The sequence below is a fragment of the Zonotrichia albicollis genome, chromosome 19 (assembly GCF_047830755.1).
Source record: "Zonotrichia albicollis isolate bZonAlb1 chromosome 19, bZonAlb1.hap1, whole genome shotgun sequence".
Classification (NCBI taxonomy): domain Eukaryota; kingdom Metazoa; phylum Chordata; class Aves; order Passeriformes; family Passerellidae; genus Zonotrichia; species Zonotrichia albicollis.
In genome coordinates, this window is record NC_133837.1 from 4166658 (window position 1) to 4186446 (window position 19789).

Here is a 19789-nt window from a genome sequence, read left to right on the forward strand (position 1 = left end):
GCATGGCAGGGCCCCGCCTACCTGACGGTCCCGCCCCCCGCCCCGCCCGCCGCGCCCCGCCCGGAGGTGCCCGCGGAGCGAGGCCGCCGCGCAGCTGAGGGGGAGCGGGCGCGGAGCGGAGCGCGGCCGGGGCGGCCCGGCCCCAGCCCCCGCAGGTAAGCGCCACTCGCTGGGGCCGCGCGGGGAGGCGGGAGGGGTCCCGGCGGGGGGTCCGGCGGCACGGCCCCGGCAGAGCTCCCCGGGGCGGCCCCCGCCATGCCCGCCCGTGCTGGGCAGCGCGGCGGGGCCGGCAGGTGCTCGCCGGTGCCCGCGCCCCCGAGGGGGTTCCCTTCGCCGGTGCCCGGGCTCTCCGCGCTGCCTGGGCCGGCCGTGTCGGGGCTGCCCACACGTGAAGCCCCGGCGCACCCGGGGACGCCGGCAGTGTCTCCGGTGGAACTTGCAGCCGCGGCGCTGAGGGCTGGTGGGGTTTTGTGTGCGGCTGTGCCCGCTCCCGGGCTCGCTGCGCTGTGTCTGTCCCGGCCGGAGCGCGCAGCCCCGCGGGTACCGCTCCGCATCCCGGGATTCCCTGGGGGAGGTGGCGGCAGTGGCCGCTCCGGGACTTCCTGCCGGGCCCTCCTGCGGGTCCGGGCCGGGGCCGCTCCCGGGGGCTGCGGGCACCGCTCCCGCCCGGTGCTGCGGTCCGAGATGCCCCGGCCCGCAAGTCTCCAGTGCTGCCGCTGGCTCCAAGCAGCGGGTCTTGGAGAAGGCAAGAGCAAGAACTGCAGTGACTCTGACTCCCTCGGGATATTCTGTTAGCATTTTCTCTCTTTTTTTTTTTTTTTTCCTCTATGCCTGTATTAAATGCATCTTGTCACTATTGGTCGTTTTTCTTTCCCCTCCCCAAAGTGGCGAGAACTTGCTGAATGAAGGAGCACGTTACTTCCAGCACGCAGCAAACAGGTGTAATAAACCGGTGAAGGAAGTTGTTCAGCCTTTGTCTCAGGTTGCCCTTCACTGTGCCGTGGGAACAGGCTCTTGCTGGTATCTCCCGTCCTGGAGCTGAGACTTAACCTCGGTGTTGGAGAAAGCTTTGCCTGTTTGTGTTAGTTTTGTTGATGGTGTAATGCAGTTGAATCAGGCTCCCGGGTCTGTGTTTCTGCAGCCAATGGCACAAAGCCGTGTGTTGGTGTGGGGATAGACACAGGACAGGGGGACAGCTCCGCTGAGATGGTAGAAGTAAAAGTTGTCCATTGTCATGTCTTACTTGATGGCGAATGCTGCTCTTTGTAGTCATCTGAGAGCACTTCAGTCAACTGGAATATCTGGCTTTACCAAGTCCCAGCTGAAGCTGTGTGCCCAGTGCAGCTGCCTGGTGATCTGAGCGTTGAATCGGGAAGCTGGTGCTTCTGGCAAGTGGGATGCAAAGTGCTGGTACGGCCCAAGGCTCCTCCATGCGTCCTGGCACGTTCCTGTGGGGATAGACTGGCCCGTGGAGGAGATGAGGATGATCCGGGCCAGTAGTGAGCAGTCCCTAATCCTGCTCAGTGCTGCTTGTAGCCTGCCAAGGGGCTCTTATAGTTCGTGGTATTGGAGAGGGAGAAGAATTCTCAAACATTTTCATAGGATGGTGCTGAGGAATGTCTTTTATTTGGTTTTGAACAAATTGCATCTGCTGTAACAGCTGACCGAAAAAAAGTACTGGAGGAGTTAAACCAGTTGAGAGCCCTTTATCTTCCAGTGGCCTTCTGGTATGGTAACATAATTGTTCCTGGGAATTGCTTATGGAAGAGGTGTGTCTTTTCTTGGCTGACACAGAAGCTTGAGAAATGTCAAAGAGCAACGGAGGTTTTAAACGTATGTCTTGCAGTTAATACACGGCAATAAGAGTGTGTGATACTCCCAGTACCATCATCTTTCTTTAAAATACCAAAGGAGGATCTTTCTTTAAAATACTAAAGGAGGCACTGGTTTGGTTTCTGTGCAGAAATCGTGTGAAAACTCCAGTTCTTATATAAACGTTTCTCACAGCTGGATCTCTTTGTGTTGCTTTATGAAGCAAATGCTTTTGTGTGTTGTTTCATCGGCCCACTGTTTGTAAAGTGCTGCTCCAAAGTTACAGGGCACTTTTCTGTTTGATTCACGCTCCTTAGCAAAGCCTACAAAAGGTTTTGCATCATGGGCAATAATGTTGTTCGGTGCAAAGACTTTGTTCTGCTGTAGCGTTTTGAAACTTTGTGTTGTCATGCCCCCATGACAAGGAGAACACAATGGGAGTCCTAATGACACACACGGTTTGCACAATTCCCAAATTCATTGCAGGTGGGCGGTTCCTGGTAACTCCAAGTACAAGGCTGTTGGCAGTACATGAACTCGCCAGAGTTGTGCGATTAGTTCTCAATTCTTTTCAAAGAGTTCTCGGAGAATCAATGTCTGATACTTTGTTTAATATTGTTTGTGTTTTAGGAGGGCAGCCACCTGCGCATAGTGTTGCCGCAGTCTGTTCAGTTGTTCATTTCACTGTCTGTCTCTCCAGGTTCACTGAAATAAATTCTCTTTAGAGGATCTTTTGGTTTTCCTCTCTGACTACTGTATGCAAGGTGCACATGAACACTCTGCTGTTTATGAAGCTGCAAGTGGTGGGGGTAGCAGTGGCTCAGCAGTTGTGTAAGGGAGATCTCTGCATGGTCTCATTAAACTGAGATTAATGTTAGAGCATCTTCTTTCTCCTGGGAAAAGGAGGTGGTGTCTTACTCTTCTCTGTGTTCTGCAACTGCTCCTTCCCTTGCTTTGGCTGTTCTTGGCTTGTGCTTTCTTCTTGAGTATCTGCCTTGACAGTGTGTCACAGCCAAGCAGGGTGGTGGAGATGAACACTTAGAGAATCGCTCAGGCTCGTTTCATTGATTTCAAGCTAAAATTGTTCTTAAATTTGTCCTTTCACAGTGAGTCATGGCACCTGTAATAGATAAATGTGATAAATCTGATGTTTAGGTGATACTTTGCTCAGTTCTGTTGGTGTGAGGTCACTGGTGCTGCTAAGGGAGAGCTCTTTGCTGTGCAGCTGCCCCAGCCTCTGTTGTGTTGCTGCTGTGTTGGTAACAGCAACAAGGCAAAAACTCCTGGGTGAGGAGAGAGCCTGGTTCAGACAAGGCCATGGGAGTGACTGTTTGTTACAGCAGCACCAACTGCCTGCCGTTCAAACAAAGCTGCTCGATAAGGCCTCTTTTATTTTAGCAGGGTTGATAAAGTGTTATCAGCTGCATAGGTAGATGTTCTCCCTCTAAGGACCTGTAAGCAGGAAGGAGTGCTGAGGAAGGAATGAGAAGGAAACCTAAATCAAGGCAGGATTTAGGAGTTCTTGAGATACTTGCTGGCATTTTGAAAAGAAAGCTCTTGGACTGATCCCATTGAGAACCTGTTCAAGCTGAGTAAAGGTTGCCAAAGAAGCACACAGATGGTACCTTGCAACTCTGCTACGTGAGCAAAATAAACTCATGGGTATGTTTTTGTTGTGGGGTTCACTTGAGACTGCATCCACACTTAATACTGTCTACGTAATAAAAACTTCTGACCTGGGCTTCCTCTTCTTGCAAGACTGGATTAACTTGTGTGATGGGGACTTACAACATTTTGGCTGGAAATTCCACTCTCATGAGAGGACATAAGGAAAAATTGCAACAAATTTCTGCACGGGGTAGTTCCCTGCCGGCCTATGCCAAGTTGATGGAGAAAATGATGGAGTGTTTCAGCAGGCTGTGCATGGGCACCAAGATGCATTGCTGTGTGCAGAAGCAAGGAAGCCAAAGGAGAACGTGGAGCTCTGGGTTGGTGACACTCAGCAGTGAGAAACAATTAATGCTGCTCCTGGGAAGGAGCTTTTGTCCTTCTGTTGACCGTGGGTTCACATGCCAGGCTCACAGCATCTGAAATGAGTGGAGCTGAGCAAGGAGGACAGAGTGAAATCTGGTTGTGATGTTAAGCTGCTCCTTAGCATCTGATTGGAAACAGGATTGTCTTGCCACTCATGCTTTCATTGCCTTTCCATATGAATAGTGAGGAGATTTTGCTTTGTGTCTGGATCTAATCCAGTGAGGTGACAAAGGGGGACTTTACTGTATTTAGCTGAGCACTCAGGTAAGGAAGCAGCAGGAGTTTGATGTTCAGGGCGCTCTGAGCTCTGCTGTCAGGTGTCCATGTCCTGAGTACCAGCAAAACTTGGGTTGGCTCAGCCCTGGGCTATTGTTGCCTCTAAACAGCTGCTCTCAGTGCATCTTAAATGAAGAGAATGTTGCACATAGTTTCTGGTAAAAGACTTGTCTTTGAAAGCCTAAAGAATTGTTTCCCTGGAAAATGAGAACATTAGATGCATGCAGACCTGGCATAGCTTCAGAGGCTACTGGAGAATTCCTCTCTGGCTACTGGTAGCCACAACTGTTACCAGATGCTTGTAAATGCTGACTGGCAGACAACTGCAGAGCACATGGGGCTGGAGTTTTATGTAAAACTCCAAAGGTGTGTGGGAGAGAAACTAAACTGCTAAAATGTAAATGTGCATCTGGAAGATAAGATTATACAGATTGTGGAATCTATTTCTAGAACTGGAAGAGATACTTGGTTATTGTACTAAAACCAAAATTCTTCTCTTTGATAAGTGTCTTGTAAACTTGTGATAATAACTTTTGGACAACCTGTGCTGCAGTGGATGCTATTCCTTCTTTGCCTTTGTTCAAAACTGCTTGTCCTCTCATCCTCTCCCATGCTGTGACACTCAAAGGTTCTTTGGTCAGAAAGAAACTCTAGTATCAGTCTGTGAGAGGTGACTTTTGTAGCTTGCCTTCTCTGATCCTCTCAGCCCTTCAGGGTGATGGTTCTTCAAGTGAGTTACTGCTCAGATCAGAACTACTACACTTGTTAGCCTGTTGGACAAGTTGTTGTGGGCTGGAGTGTGAATGTTGGAGCTCTTGCATAAGCAGGCTCAAACAGCATGCTTCAGGATGCCATTAATACTTTAGGATAAAACATTTTAGCAAGTTTTAAAATGTAAAGTCGTGTCTCTCAAAACAAGCCCCCTGTTCTTTGCTCCTAACACTGAGTTTGTCTCTGCTGGCACAGCTGAGATCTTTTGTTCTAAAGTGGGGAGGGTAATTAGTGGAGTTTCTCTGTGGGTTTGCCTCGTTTAACAGGTCCAGGATATTGATTGACAGGGGGAAAGGGTGCGTCTCCTTGGCACTTTGCTTTGCTTGTCTGGCTCAGGGCAAGCTGTGTGTTATACATGGGCATGATGTGCTGTCCTTTCATTGCACTGCACCTTGTCACTGCTCTGTAACTTTTGCTAACTTAAAGTGACTGTAGCTTCGTGAAAATATGTCCCTCTCTCAGGCATAGAAGTCTTACAATCTGACACTATTTTTGAAATTTCAGTTGAGGTGCTAAATCATTGGAGAAGGATTTACTTTCCAAGTAAAGTACACTTTTCTTCTTCCTCTCTTTTCTGAGGTCCTCATATGTTTCTGTGCACATTCTTCACCCCTGCATGTGCTGGTGGCCCACAAACACAGAGAGCTGCAGCTGCCCTGCCCAGAGCCAGTTTTTCTGTGGTAGCTGGTGCTGCCAGTGATTCTAGGTGACTGGAATGTCACATAGGTGACATATTCCAGTCACCTAGATCCCAGTAATTCTAGGGACTAAGTGACTCAGGTGATTGATCCTCGTGTGGTCCTCTGAACCAGGGCTGCACTGCAGCCTTTGGTGAGCTCAGGGCAGTGCTGCACAGGTGGCTGGAGGTGTTGGAGTGTGAGCAGGAAAGGTAACAGGGCAGTAGTGCAACAAAGAGGTACAAGCTCAAGCTCAGGGAGTTTCTAAAGGGAGTTCTCAAAATATGCCTGTGGAGCATGTAGAAGCATCCTGTTTATCACACCATTTCCTTCTTTTGGACCTTCACAGCTGGTGCAAGGCCTTGCTAGGAACTCTTTGAAAAACAGCTCAAGCTCTTCAGGAGTGGCTGCTTTAGGTCATTTTCCAAGGGCCATTGTTGCTGGCAGGAGCACAGAAGCAGCCACCCTGTTTCCAGCTGTGCTGTTCCTATCTCTGCAGGTGTGAAAGCTTGTCCCCTCAGCCATCACCTCCAGCCCCACTGTTTGAAGGGTTCAAGCCCCTCTGGTCACATACCAATTCCTTTGGTGCTCCTGGTCCCTCTCTTTCTCATGCAGCGTTTGCCCCCTGCTCCCCACCTTGCTGTAGTGTGTATGAACCTCTTCTGACCATGTCTAATATCCATTCTGACACTTCATTGCATCTCAGAAGTTCTGGCCCCACTGCACATGTGTGTCATGCACAGAGTAGCTGGCAAATTGCTCCCTGCCCAGCGAATTAAAATAAAATACTGAGTGACGTGTCTGTAAACTGCAGCCTGTGAGAGATGGCCAGGGCAGGCAGGAGCACTAACACCAGGGTAAGCTGTCAGGATTGAATTCAAGCCTTTGCTCTTGAATTGGTAAGGTTCACTTGTCACTTGGTCGCTGTGCAGAGGGGAGGTGTGACAGCCTCCTGAGCTGTGGGGAGCAGGAAGGGAGCCTGGGATCCCCGTGTGATTGCTGGCTGGCCAGCCAGGTCTGATTTGTCCTGCTCGGATCCTCCTGTGGGGGGCCAGGCCCCGGGACACTGCTTTGTGCTTCGGCTGCACTGTGAATTGCAGGTGCGAAATTCCCTTCCCTACCCCCACCTCGAGCAGGGAGTTCGGCTTGATATTTTACAAAAGCAAGTTAATAATTAATGCAGCTCCCCTGCAGGCAGCGCAGCACCCTTTCTGCTGTGCCCGTGGAGAGACCTGAAAATGGGATTCTTTCTCTCTTTGGCTCAATAGCTGGAGGGTTACCTGGGGTGAAAACTGATGCTAGTCAATAATGCCTGAGCCTGGGAGTTGGCCTTTAGGTTGGGTCTGTCTGAATGTTTATGCAAATGCTGCAGTTTTGCCTTTTCTTTGGATAAGGTCGACTCGAGGGATTGCAAAATGGCCAAGTGCAAAATCCTTTTTAGAATCCTCTTGTTTTATCTGTACTAGTTTGCTTAATCAATGTGAAAATAGAATTGTGAAGTGCTGCAGCAGAGAGCTGTGCTAGACTGGTATCAGGTTTTAGTCACTCGATAGTGATGTTGTCTCAGTCTGCTATGGCTGATTTGTTACCTGCTAAACCAAAATAAATAACCTACTTCTGCCTGCTTTCTGCTCAGGCTGCTTTTGTTTACATGGGCTCTTCTTTTCTCTTTTGTTAGGATTTTTGTTGCCAAGATACTACAGCGAGGAAGATGAGAAGGTTCTTAAGACCCGGACACGATCCAGTGCGAGAGAGGCTCAAGCGCGACCTTTTCCAGTTCAACAAGGTACGGGGCTTTCCTCAGGCTGCAGGGCAGATCTGTCCTGAGCACTGCATCCTGCAGAAGGAGGGAAAAACCGCTTGGGTGTGGGTGGGAAAGTTAAATTTAGGAGAGGTGCTGGTTTGTTCTCTTTTTAGTTCTGCCTTTTTCTCCCCCAGTGTGCCTGAGTAGTTTCCTTTAAGGTCCTGGGCATGTTCTCAATTCTGTGTCCTTTTTTAAGAGGAAGGATGTTGTGATGCTCTTGAGTGGCACTTGCTGGAAGAAGAGATCTTCACAGCAGCTTTTCTGTCCTCTGAGTGGTCTGTCACTTGTCCTGCTATGTGCTGGGACTGTTTCTGTTATAGGTAGTCCTCGTTAGGAAAATAAACATTTTTCTAAATGTATGCATGAGCCACAGCTTGTGATGCAGCTGGAGCCAGAGTTCTTTGTCCCTGATTATCCTTTGCATTTACAAGTGTACCCCTGCTTTTAAATGTGCATTTAAAAGGCTGGGCTATCACCTAGGCAGCACAATGGCCATTAATAATCAATTTACTATTATCTTAGTCTGAATCTGTTTCTAGATTTTTTTCCTTCCCTCTCTGTGAAGAAGAAAGTACAATGGCTGTGCTATCTATCCAACAGTTTTTCTTTTGAGCTCTGGCCAGGAGCATAATGCTTTTATCTTTAAAAATGCCTAGTATTAAATCATGGCTAGGCTAATGGCTACTTACACTTTCTTTGGGGAGCAGAAACGTATTTGTAGGTTTTGTGTTTCCAAGGTTTAAATGGAATTTTGCTGAAAAGTGTAATGGATAAATGAAATCAGCCTAGGAAATAACCTCCTTGATTCATTGTAATTGTACTGTAGATGGATACTTGAAGTGGAACTGTGGATATTTGAGATAAATGATTTAATGTAATTGGTACTAAGCACACCACTTCCATGCATTCCTCCCTGCCATTGGGGAGACAAAGGAACTCGAGAGTGCTTCAGGTCTGTTTTCTGCCTGCTACCACCAGGAAATCCTAGTGCAGATGCAGTAGAAAATTCAGTAAATGCAGACCAGGTCTGAGTTGTTTGCATCTGGCTAAATGCAATGTCAGCTTCGGAAAAGATGTCCCAGGGATGGGTCAGAGTTGCTTATGAGCATTCAAAATTATATATACCTTGGAAAAACTCTGCTGTTTTAGGGATGGCTCTTCCTTGAATGTGCCTTTCTCTTATGAGAATGTTTGGATAAAGTTTACGTGCCAGAGACACACTAATTTGGATAATGCAAAACAGGGTTGAAAGAGGTAGCTTTTGCAGCAGAGGAAAACTTCCAAATATATTAGAAGCTGACATCAGGATTTGTGGCTCCATTTGATTCAGTCCTGGAGGTAAATATGACATCTTGTTTCTAGGGAGACAACTACTTTGGACACTTCCTAATGTTTACTCTCATTAACAGCTTGGTAATTAAAGGCCTTGTAAAATTCATTTGCACCTTTAAGCCACAGTAACTTGTTCTTTTCTAATAAGAATCAGAAGGGAATGAACATTATACCAGAATCTTTTACACTCTACTTTTTTCTTGCATAAAAGTGAGGGAATTTTTTTCCCCAAGTCTTGTGTCTCCCATTCCAGTATTTCTAGAGATAATGGGTCATTTGAAAGCTTCTGCCCTTTGATCCAGTAAACATCTACTCACAGCTAGGTAGACTGAGAAAATCTGGGAAAGTCAGACCTTTATTCTGAGTTGTTGAAGGTTGTGGCTTCAAGGAGCCAAGAATCATAGTGCTCTGTGTGCCAAGGCTGTCCTGGTCTAGTGTGCTATTAGAGCAAGCCCATTAGTGCTGGTAAGCAGGTTTTTAAACACTTGTTATTTGAGGTCTTTGAAAGACTTCTGGTTAAGAACCTGCTTGGGAAATATTTTGTGGGCCTGTAAAGTTGCTGATCAGAGAAATTGCTCGGTGGATTTGCACCTCTTCAGTGTGTGATGCAGGCCATGACCAAAGGCAAGGTCTGCACCTTAAAGTGCTGGGGATTCCTGCCCTCGTTTTACACTGAAGTTGAACATAAATGCATAAATGCCTGGTGCCTCACAGAGTTAGTGTTAGTGTAGTGGAATGTATTTGACCATGCTGACCTAGAATGGACTTCAATTTAGAAGGTCTATTTAATTGGTGGTGGTGGATTTTTGTTTGTTTGTTTACTCTGTCAGGTATGAATAGGCTGTGATCTTCTTACTGCTTCTCTCTTGCATTTCTGTTTTGCATAAGGGGTGGTCCAGATGGTTTTAAAGGACTGATTGGTGACTGGACTAGCACTTCAAACTGTCTTCAAAGTTGTGTTTGTTTCAAAAAACACCTTCCTAAATTCTGCTAGTCACTTAGCTTTGCATATCTGTTTCTCTATGTGAGTAAGAACTTCCCATACTTGTGTGTACCTGTTGCAAGAATCTGTTTTTAGCTCAGTGGATAGAATGAAGGATAAGGTATGTGGACTTGGCAGTCTACTTCTTTGAGTTTATCCTGCTTTTGGAAGTAGTATTTGGATGCCTTTGGCTCAGTCCAAGCCCTGCAGAAGAAACATGTTCAGGCTGGCATTGTCAGACAAGATGATGGGTAACACACAGGTGAACCAGCCTGTCTTACAGCTGAATGTTACCCAACTGGGAGCATTGCATTTAATTTATGGCTTCATGGTTTTTCCCCTGTTTTCAGCCTTCCTGCCCCTTTGCTGATGGAGACCTTACCTGAAATCTGAATTAGTGGCTAAGCAAAGTGGAGTTAGCACATACAGGCTTCGTTGTTTCTTCAAAAGCTGAATTAACAAAGGGACAGGGCTTGTATTGCCTGTGGTTGGGTTTGTCTCTGCTCTGTCATAAAACAATCTGAGAGGAGAGGCAGAGACAAGTGAAAGGAGGAAGACAGAGCTGAATTTCATCGGCACAGCTTTAGTGTGGGCTGGGAACAACTGTTCAGTTTGGCCACGTTTTTCCTGCAGTAAATACGACCGACACGAAGCATTTCTGTCAGTGCTGATGGCACCAGGCTTGCTTGAGTCTGACAAATCTGTAGAGGACAAGAAAAAGCTCCTACCTTTCCCCATGGAAACAAAAGGCCCTTTTGAGAAGGAGGGCACATTGTGGGCACTCTGGTTTCTCATTTCAGCTCTGCTGAAAGGCTCCATTGTAACCTCTGCTGCCTCCTGCCCCCCTCTCTCCCCCTTGCTGCGTTTACCTGCTGGGCAGGTGAAAGGATTGGCTGATGAAAGCTGCCGAGGGAAGGGAGGGAGGGAGGGCAGCCCAAAGCTGCCTTGATGTGATTTAACAACTGGGTGCAAATAAGCACAAGGAAGAGATCTGGGTAATCAGGACAGCGAATGTGAGTGCCTGACCCTGGTGGTGTCAAATGCAGCCCAAAAGCCACCCTGAAGCCTTTACTGCCCAGCTGTGGAAACAAATGACATAAGGGAGAATTATCTTTCTTACATCTTATGGGCATCTTGGTTGAAAATTCAGAGCTACCAGAAACCTTTAGTACATTTACTGCTCTCCATGAGCACTTGTGTAGCACACTGTGGTTGTTACTGATATTTCTCTTTTGCAAATTTGACTGTGGGATGGGAGGTGCTTAAAATTTTTGGTTGAATGAAAACCTGGAGGAGAAAGAAAATCACCCTCCTGTTATTATTACTGAATCATACACACTTGGTTGTGCAGTTCACAGGTCTCATACTTGAAAATTAAAGCTTTTATTGACTTGTCTAATGTGTTTACAAATTAACACATCAAACCCAGGATCTAATTAGGCCAGTATTAAGGCTGGTGTTGACAGCTTCCTAACAGGCAGTGCAGTATTGTATAAGTCATGGTTTTCTGAGAGTTGTGGCTAAAGCTTTATCTTTTGGGCTGGATGGAATCTTAGAATAATCAGAGTTTCTAATTGATGTGTCACTGAAAATTGCACCTGGTTGTGCTGATATCATGACAGTGCAGTGACTGTGAACAAGTTGAAACTAAAACCATCTGGGGGAGTTACACTGGTGTCTCCCTAACAAGTTCCTCACTTTGTTTTGGGTGAGAGTGGAATGGTGTTTATTGCCTGTGCTACACCTGATTCATTTAAATGTCTGATTTATTGTTAAGATAACGTTACCTTGGATCTTCTTCCCAGAATTTTGCGCCATAGCTTTATACTCCCACAACTTTGACAATTAGGAAGCTTTTCTGTGGTGCCTCAGTAGCTATCACAGTGCAGAGGAATTCCTCTCTGCCCGTGCTGGGTTAGGAAACTGCTCTGTTTCAATTCTGAGTCCATTGATAAATTCCTAATTTCATACAGCCTTCGCTAGGAGGTTTTACATATGTAGCTATGCAAAGGTTGGTTAGCAGCAGCATCAAGGGTGACAGTAAAAAGATTGACTTCTCAAACTTTGTTTCTAATAATGCAAACCTAATGCTTAAATTACCTTCTTAGAATATAAAGAACTTAGGCTGGACATTAAGTAATCAAAAAAGGAAGTAAACTCAGTGGTCTTGGAGCTTGTAGTACTAATCTTGGCTTACTACCTATAAAAGGTAAAAAAATTACTATCACTCTTTTGCCCAGCCTAATGAGTTGGCAAGCAGAAAATTGGGAAATGCTCCAATATTTTCAGTTTCATCTTCTAAAGAGGCTCATCTTCCCTTAACCTCAGGCTGGGATACCCGGTATTTAGAGGAGGGAGGTGTTTTCTTGCAGCTTAGGAATTGTGATCAAAGGGGTAAAACCAAAGCAAACTGGCAGGCTCTGGAGTCAGCTGGATCCCCCTGTGCTGTGTCTTTGAGCAGGACATTAAAGGGCCCTGCAGCAGCTGGGGCACCTGGGGCTATGGCCTGGCCACGGAAATGAAACCAGCTCCATTTGATTCTCGTGCAGGGGATTCAGCTGGGAAATCACTATGCAGGAAATAACGTCCAGGTGTTACTTTTAGGCTGAATAAAGCATAAAACTTTAGTGATGTGGTAGCTTTGCTTCAGACACGATGGAAATGGGGCTGGGAGTGAGGAGCAAATGCTGTAGATGGAGAGTTCCCTGCTTTTTATTTATTTATTTTCCAGTAGTGAGTGTAATGAGTTCCTATTCTGTAGCTGGCCAGCTTGCTTTAGAAGAAGGTATTTTCCAGAAGTTGGGCCTTTAAGGATCAGTGTTTTCCAGGAAGCATCCCTCTTAATCTTCCCTATTAATCTGTGGGCACACCAGTCCTCTTTACCTGTGTGTTGGTGCATACTGATTTTGCCTAAACCAGGATAAGAGCTGTGCATTAGCACTTCTGAAAACCTCAGTGAGCTTGGTGGCATCCTGGAAGTATGGCAGGATATGATTCCCTGGTGTGTAAATGCATCAGTGGGGTGTGTACAGATGCTCCCAATGTCCCTCCTGGAGCAGTTGTACTTTAGGGAAGCCACCAAGGCAAGCCACCCTGCTCCCCGTGACAGTGACATTTTTAGTCCCAAATGGCTTTGAATTACTCTGAGGTGGCCTAGCAGGCTCTTGCTCTCATTAAATTCCAATGTTCCTCCTGTTCCCTCTGGAAAATGGATATGGATCACATTAGTTTTCCTGGATGCTTGTAGGAAATCTGTTTAGTTTCCTTGATGAGCACTGATGTTCACTCATAGCTCTGCATTGCTTTGCACTATTTCTTCATGTCAGTCACCACAAAGAGGTCAGGAAGGCTGACCTCTGTGGAATTTGGCAGATAAAGCTGGTCTTACAGTGCACAGTATTTGTGTCAGACTTTGAAATTGTGCTGAGCAGTTGGTTTACAGAAGTGCAGCTGATGTGGAGTGATGGAGTGTGTTGTATTGACTGACTAAGCTGCGCTTATGCAGAGTTATTTTTAATCTTAACATCAAGAGCTGCTCAGGCTACTGTTTTCAGAATATTTCTCTTTCATTTCTGTTACACTTCTGGATATCCTGTCTATGGAGCCAGGGATTCTTGGCACACATTCACCATTAGGTTGTTGTTCAGCAAATCAAAAAGATTCTAACACCTTTTTCAGCAGAAAAAGCTGCCATTAAGTGCTGTATTTCAGACTGCCATGCCATGTTGAATTTCTGCCTAACAATGCCCATGAAACAAGCTGCTGCTGATGATTTTTCCTTCTCTCCCAGACTGTGGAACATGGATTTCCCCACCAGCCCAGTGCCCTGGGCTACAGCCCATTCCTCCGTCTCATGGCCATTGGGACCCGATCTGGAGCCATCAAATTGTATCCTTTGAACACTTTGGGTGAGAGGTCTGTAACCTCAGCAGAATTAGTGCAGCTTTGAAGACACTTCAAAAGTTAGATTAAGTTTGAATTTGCAAGCAAGGGTTGCTGGAGCACTGAAACAGTTTGCCAGGGTTTGGGGTGATTTTGGTCTGATCAGTGAGGGGTTATCTTTCCAAGGACTGAGCTCCAGCTCCAACAGGAGCTGAGCTGATGCAGATATTAAACAAGACTCTGCTCTTGCTATGCAGAAGGTCAGACTAGATCTGGCCTAAGTTTAGCAATCCTTCACATTGTAAATTCCAGGGTTGTTTAAATATTTGGGGCAGGGTTCCTTTTTCTTTTTTTTTTTTTTTTTTCCTAAAGCAATTATATTTCAAAGGTTAAAGCTGGAGTCAGAAATGCTTTCTACTTCCTGAGTTTTTGACCATCCAGGAATTAAAGACCTAAACATTGAAGGTGGTAATTTATTTTTTGTAGCTAATGACGTCCAGTCTGATTTTTGTGTGTGTGAGATAATTCCCATGGCAGAGGCCAGTTAGATGAGCTGTAAAACAGGCATGTCACCCAGCCCAGAAAGGAAAAGTTGGTGCTGTCTCTGCCAGCTTAATCATTCATTGCTGGTGTTGTTTGTGCTCAGAGGCTGGACTCCACATGCAGGCAGTTGCCATCTGTCTCCTGGTTACAAATTAGTTAAGCAGGATTGTAGTGTCTGGGAAACCACTGAACATCCCTGAGAAAAAACAGGGTCCAGGCACCTCTTGTGCATGTCCTGAAGGAAGAAGTGAACTTCCCTGTTCTCCACAGTGAGCCCAGCCTGCAAATTTCACCAGCATGTAAAATCAAAAGTAGATTGCCATTGGTTCTTTGCAGGTCAGCTCACCAACAGTAAAACATGGTTTCAAACTAATCTCTTTTTGTCTTGCTTGCTAGCAAGCTTCTTATCAATTAATTGTAGCTGTGGGTCACCTTAAATACTGTAGATCCTCAACAAACTCATCAGATATGGTGCTCCTGGGGTGGAGTTCATGGGTTTACATGAAGAAAACAACACTGTAATGCAGATTCACTTTATACCTGATCAGGTAAGTGCATTTTCAGTACCTCTGTGACTTATGTAGATCTCTCCTAAACAGGTGTTGATTTTATTCCAGGGATCTGGGCTCCTATTACCAAGTATATTCCAATGCTGCTTGGCTGGGAATGTTTATCCCAGTGAATTCTGTGCTCTCAGCAGTGCTTGTTGCTGTGGAGATGCTCAGTAAAACTAGAAGAGAAGCTTTAAACTAAAGAGTAGCTTTCTTGTTCATAACTGTTACTCATTTATCTCCAGTAACATCCTGGGAATGGTAATAAGGCCAAGATAGTTCAGGCAATCTGCTGCAGAAGCAAAAACTTCCTTTTCCTTTTGCAGCCCTTATTTTTTCAGTAGGACTGGGTAGTCTTTCCTCTGCACAGCAGACAGACCAGGAGCTGCTGCTGAGCTGATTTAATTATTTTCAGGAGCTCAAAACAGCACTGCTAACCTCATCTGCTGCTAAGTTTGTTGTCTTTGTGTTTGGGGGTATTGACTCTTGCTCCTGGGGATTGCTGAACAGTTATTGCCACGCTCTAAAAATAGGAAAGCAGAATTTTCCAAATGTCTGGTGGCTGTGTAACCACTTTCCCTTGACTGTCCAGACTGCTGTCTAAGTTGCAGACTTTGTTCCCTGATGCCCCCAGTGTAGCACAAGTGGCCTCTTTTATGAGAGGGATTTCATTCTTGAGGCGGTTTTGGGTGTCTGTTTGCTTAACTAATGGTATAAACTGAAACTCCCATGGGGAGTGTTGCACCAGGTGTGGCTGCAGCAGGTAAAATGCTTCAATTTGAACATCCAGCCAGCAGGGCTGGGCTCATAAAAGGATTCTGACACAACCCTCAGGATGAGGTTGGACATGAAGAATGCGAGGACTGTGGTGTAGCAGAGTGTATCAGCCCCACCCAAAGCTGGGGTGTGTTCAGCAAACCTGTGCTGAGCCAGGAGCAGGTGAGATACAGCCTGCAGCTGCATGGCTGGGCTTACAGCTCAGGCTGATCTTCAGGAGCCTAAATCCTTGCCATCCCCCTCAGTGATAACCTTTGTAACAGGGTTTTTAGCCTCTAGGCTAGTTCTTGTCTCCCTCCACCCCCCAAATCCCATTGCTGCAGTGTTTGTCCACTGCCATAAAAAACTGAACCAGCTCCCCAGTCCTGTTTTAGCAGGGAATTACGAACAGCAGCAAATCTACTGCTAAATTTACTGTGTTATATTTAAGGCTGGCATTCTGAAAAAAGCAAGTTGTGTGATTTTTGCAGTGCCAGCTGGTGACACTGCTGGATGACAACAGCTTGCACCTCTGGAGCCTGAAGCAGCACGGAGGAACGTCGGAGCTGCGGGAGGAGCATCGCTTCACCCTCAAAGGGCCACCTGGGTGAGGCACAGCAGGGCTTGCAGCTGCTCTGGGGATAGGCAAGCCAAAAATTCTGCTGCTGTTTAAGCTAGAGCCTGTCCAGTTCTTACAGCCTGCCACTCCTCTGAATCCACTGAAAGGGCGTCCATGGAAACCAACCAAGAGCTGGGTAGGGCATAGGAGAACAGCTTTTAAATGTGCTCAATCAGTGCAAAGGGTGACATTTTAAAATATTGTTCATTCACTGCTGTTAATCTCAAGGTTAGGTAAATCTAACCATGTCTTAAGTCAGGCTTTGAAATGCTGTTGTGGTTTTAGTTTGACTTGATCTTGCCAGTTTTAAGTGAGCTATTTTTAGGAACACTTAGAGAGGGTTCTGTAAAAAAAGTGTCTGGTTCTTTCTCCGTGCACTTGTCAAAATTTCTTACATAATTTGTCTTAAAGCTAATGTTTTCCTTCTTAAAAAAAAAATCATGCCTCCAAATCAAGTGATACTGATAAATGTCCCTGTTATGTTGTTAACTCTCCCAAATTCAGTAACAAGAGTCTCTTTGCATCCCCAGCTCTCCCCCAAGTGCCACCCAGGTCACAGCTGTGCTTCCCCATTCCTCACGGGAGGTGCTGTACCTGGGCACAGAGAGTGGCACCATCTTTGTGGTGGAGCTGCCCTCGTTCCGAGTGCTGGAGGACAGGACCATCACCCCCGAGGCCGTGCTGCAGCGGTGAGTGAGCAAACAAGATGTGGAATCCCATTACCAGACACATCCTTTGTTAAAATGTCACCCCAGATTATGTGCTGGGGCCTCGCTGTTGTGCTAACCATTGTCCATAGCTGCCTGGCTCTCATGAAAGTAACTTTTGGTCCTGCTGTGTGTTAAGTAACAATTTCTGTGCTGGTCCAGCCTGGTGTTGTCACTGTGGAGATAGAGCATGTTCACTTGGGGTGAATCTGCAAACCCTGTGCCCTCTAGCCTTTTGTGTTTAGTTTTAGGAAAAAAAAAATTGTTTAACTGTAATTGCACATTTATTTTTTTCAACCACTGGCAGAACATCTGGTGCTGCTTTGTTGAAATGGAGTTTTTATCTCTCTGCTGAGAACTGTCCTACTTCACTTCTCCTACTGACATTTCCATCTTGCCTTTATTCTGTAGGAGAGTAGGGTGGGTGGTTCAGACTCTCTTTACAGTCCTGGGATGCAGTCCTGGAATTCCTTGCAAACCCTGGCCTTTCCCTGAAGAAAGCAGGACTAGGTGCATGTCCATGTGGTAGGCCTGATGTGATGTTTCCCATAAGATATTTCTGCTGCTTGAAAGATTTGTGGGATCAACTGTTTCAACTTTGTTGCTTAATTTCTCATTCTTGCACCTTTTATTACAGTCCTTGAGTTTGTACTTGGAATCAGCTTCTCTTTTCTCTTCTGCTCCTGCAGGATACCAGAAGATAACTGCAACAGGCGCTCCTGTGAGCTGGTGGAAGCCCTTCGGGAGCATCCTAAGAACCCTGACCAGATCCTAATTGGATACAGCAGGGGCTTGATTGTCCTCTGGGACCTGCAGAATAACAAAGCAACACACCATTTCCTGGGCAGCCAGGTATTGATTCAATCCAGAGTCAGTTCAGCAGGGCAGGAAGGGCTCTCACTGGCACTCTGAAGACAAATCAGATGCAGGGACAGCCTGACAAAGCTGCTTTTTTAGTAAGAACAGGTTGTTTGGGGGAGATAACAGCTCTCTGGAGAGCAGTCATTTGTATGGCTTTCTTTTCAGCAACTGGAGAATCTCTACTGGCAGAGGGATGGCAGTAAATTCATCAGTTGTCACTACGATGGAAGTTACAGCCAGTGGCCAGTATCCAATGACAACAGGCAGGCAGAGCCTCTGGAGAACACTGTGCCTTATGGTCAGTAAGTGAGGGTTAACTGTTGTGTATTTGTCCAAACTCACACTAATTCTGAGCTTGTGTAGGATATTCAAGTCACAATTCTCCCTAGTGTTTAATGGCAGAATGCAGAGGTGCCTCTTGAATGGCTTGTAAGCCTTGACTAAGGGATTTCAGCCCAGATTTTCTCTTGGATTTGAAACTCCTTTGCATTGTTGAAATCTGTCCTGAACATGGAGAGCAAGTCTTGACAATATTAGTGCCCCTTATGAAGAAGGGTGTTGGTGATTCAGCTCTTTGTTTTAGCTGGTGTCCTGTTCTGCAGGAGTTGCTTGGATCCTGTGTAATTAATAGTGAGCTGAGTGTATTTTTTGTTGACCTGAGCAGTGATTAAATGAAGCTTCTGATTTGCTGGAAACCATCAAATGGGGATGACCTCACCTTTTGAGTGCAGAGAAGCTTCTAAAGCTCTATCACTCTATATTAGTTTCAGGAATGGCTGTGATTTTAGCAATCCTTTCTAGTTAATCAGCTCCTCCAGCAGCACTTCCACTCCCTGGTAGCCATCAGCAGCATGGTTTGGAACTGCCCCTGAGCCTAAGCTGTGTTTTGCTGTGGAGGTCTGTGGTCAGTGTGTCCCAGAAGATTTGTCTGATGTGGTTGGTCTGGGGAGGTGGTGCTGGCTCCTACTAATTTAGGTGGCTCCCCTTGGGGTGGAGGGTGAGGTGACCTGGCTGAAGCAGAATCAGCAGCTTCTGATGTAAAGATGCACTTCTTGAATTGTAGCAAATAACTCTGTTTTCTCAGGTCCTTTTCCTTGCAAGGCCATCTCCAAGATCTACTGGCAGACAACAAAAAATGGGTGAGTTTGTGGTGTATCCCTTCAGTCCCACCTATTTGAAGGGTGCAGTGTGCAATGCCATACAGACCCTTTAGAGTAACATCATAAGAACTTGTTGTCAAGCTTTCTTTGACATTGCTTTAAATTTTTTCTTGCTCCTTACTTCAGCACAGACCACTTTAACCCTTTCTTTCTCTCAAGGCTTCCTTACATAATATTCCAAGGAGGAATGCCCCGGGCTAGCTACGGGGACCGGCACAGTATCTCTGTTATCCACGGCAGCCAGCAAACAGCCTTTGACTTCACCTCACGGGTCATAGACTTCTTCATAATCTTCAGTTCAGATCCTGCTGCAGGTATGTGATGGAAGGGCATTAGTGAGGAATTAGGGTAGCTGTGGACGTGTGTGGCAATCTGCCTGGTATAAATAGCATATGAAATGTGATAAGGAGGTCAGTTGTTTGGGGAGTTTCTGAGACTTCAGCAGAGAATCAAAGAATCATTTCGTTTGGCAAAGACCCTTGAGTCCAGCTGTGAAAGATTGCCATGTAAAAGTGAAATGTGAAATACTGGTGTAAATACAGGGCTGGTTACAAATGCCATACATTCCTCAAAAAATGAGGCTACTCTGTTAATAAGAAAAAATCTCTTAAGCCTATATCTGTTTAAACTGGACATTGGACATAACCAGGTCATGAAATGAGGATCTGAATATTGTTGTTTGGAAACAGCACTTCAAAGGAGGCTAATAATTAAAACCAGAATTTACTCCCACTGAGACACTGCTTCTTTTAATTAGTACCTGGATTTGTGTCTGGAGCTTTGGGTAACAAATCAGGAAAGGGTGACATAGAACCAAGGGTGAGTATATGGAGAATTTAGTTTCCTTACTGCTGGTGAACATGAATGTAAACTGAATAGTTCTCATTCCTGGAATTGTGTAGATCTTGTCAATTCTTGCTTCTGTTGAAGAGCGTTCTTGCCCTTACTTCTGCAGTAACTGCACATTCTTCCTTTTCATAAAACTGTAAAGGGTTTTCCCCAATAACTCTTAGTTTAATGCT

General features: G+C 45.9%; 1 protein-coding gene across 1 annotated transcript in view; it reads left to right on the forward strand.

Moving 5' to 3' along the window:
• The window catches only part of LLGL2 (LLGL scribble cell polarity complex component 2), a 33253-nt gene continuing 13464 nt past the window's right edge, over positions 1-19789 (forward strand). The window contains exons 1-10 of the mRNA XM_005494083.4: positions 1-155; positions 7249-7356; positions 13479-13576; positions 14580-14661; positions 15912-16027; positions 16570-16728; positions 17436-17598; positions 17773-17905; positions 18692-18746; positions 18927-19081. Coding sequence (XP_005494140.2) covers positions 7282-7356; positions 13479-13576; positions 14580-14661; positions 15912-16027; positions 16570-16728; positions 17436-17598; positions 17773-17905; positions 18692-18746; positions 18927-19081 — 1036 coding nt within the window. The 5' untranslated portion in view covers positions 1-155; positions 7249-7281. The remainder of the gene's footprint in view (positions 156-7248; positions 7357-13478; positions 13577-14579; positions 14662-15911; positions 16028-16569; positions 16729-17435; positions 17599-17772; positions 17906-18691; positions 18747-18926; positions 19082-19789) is intronic.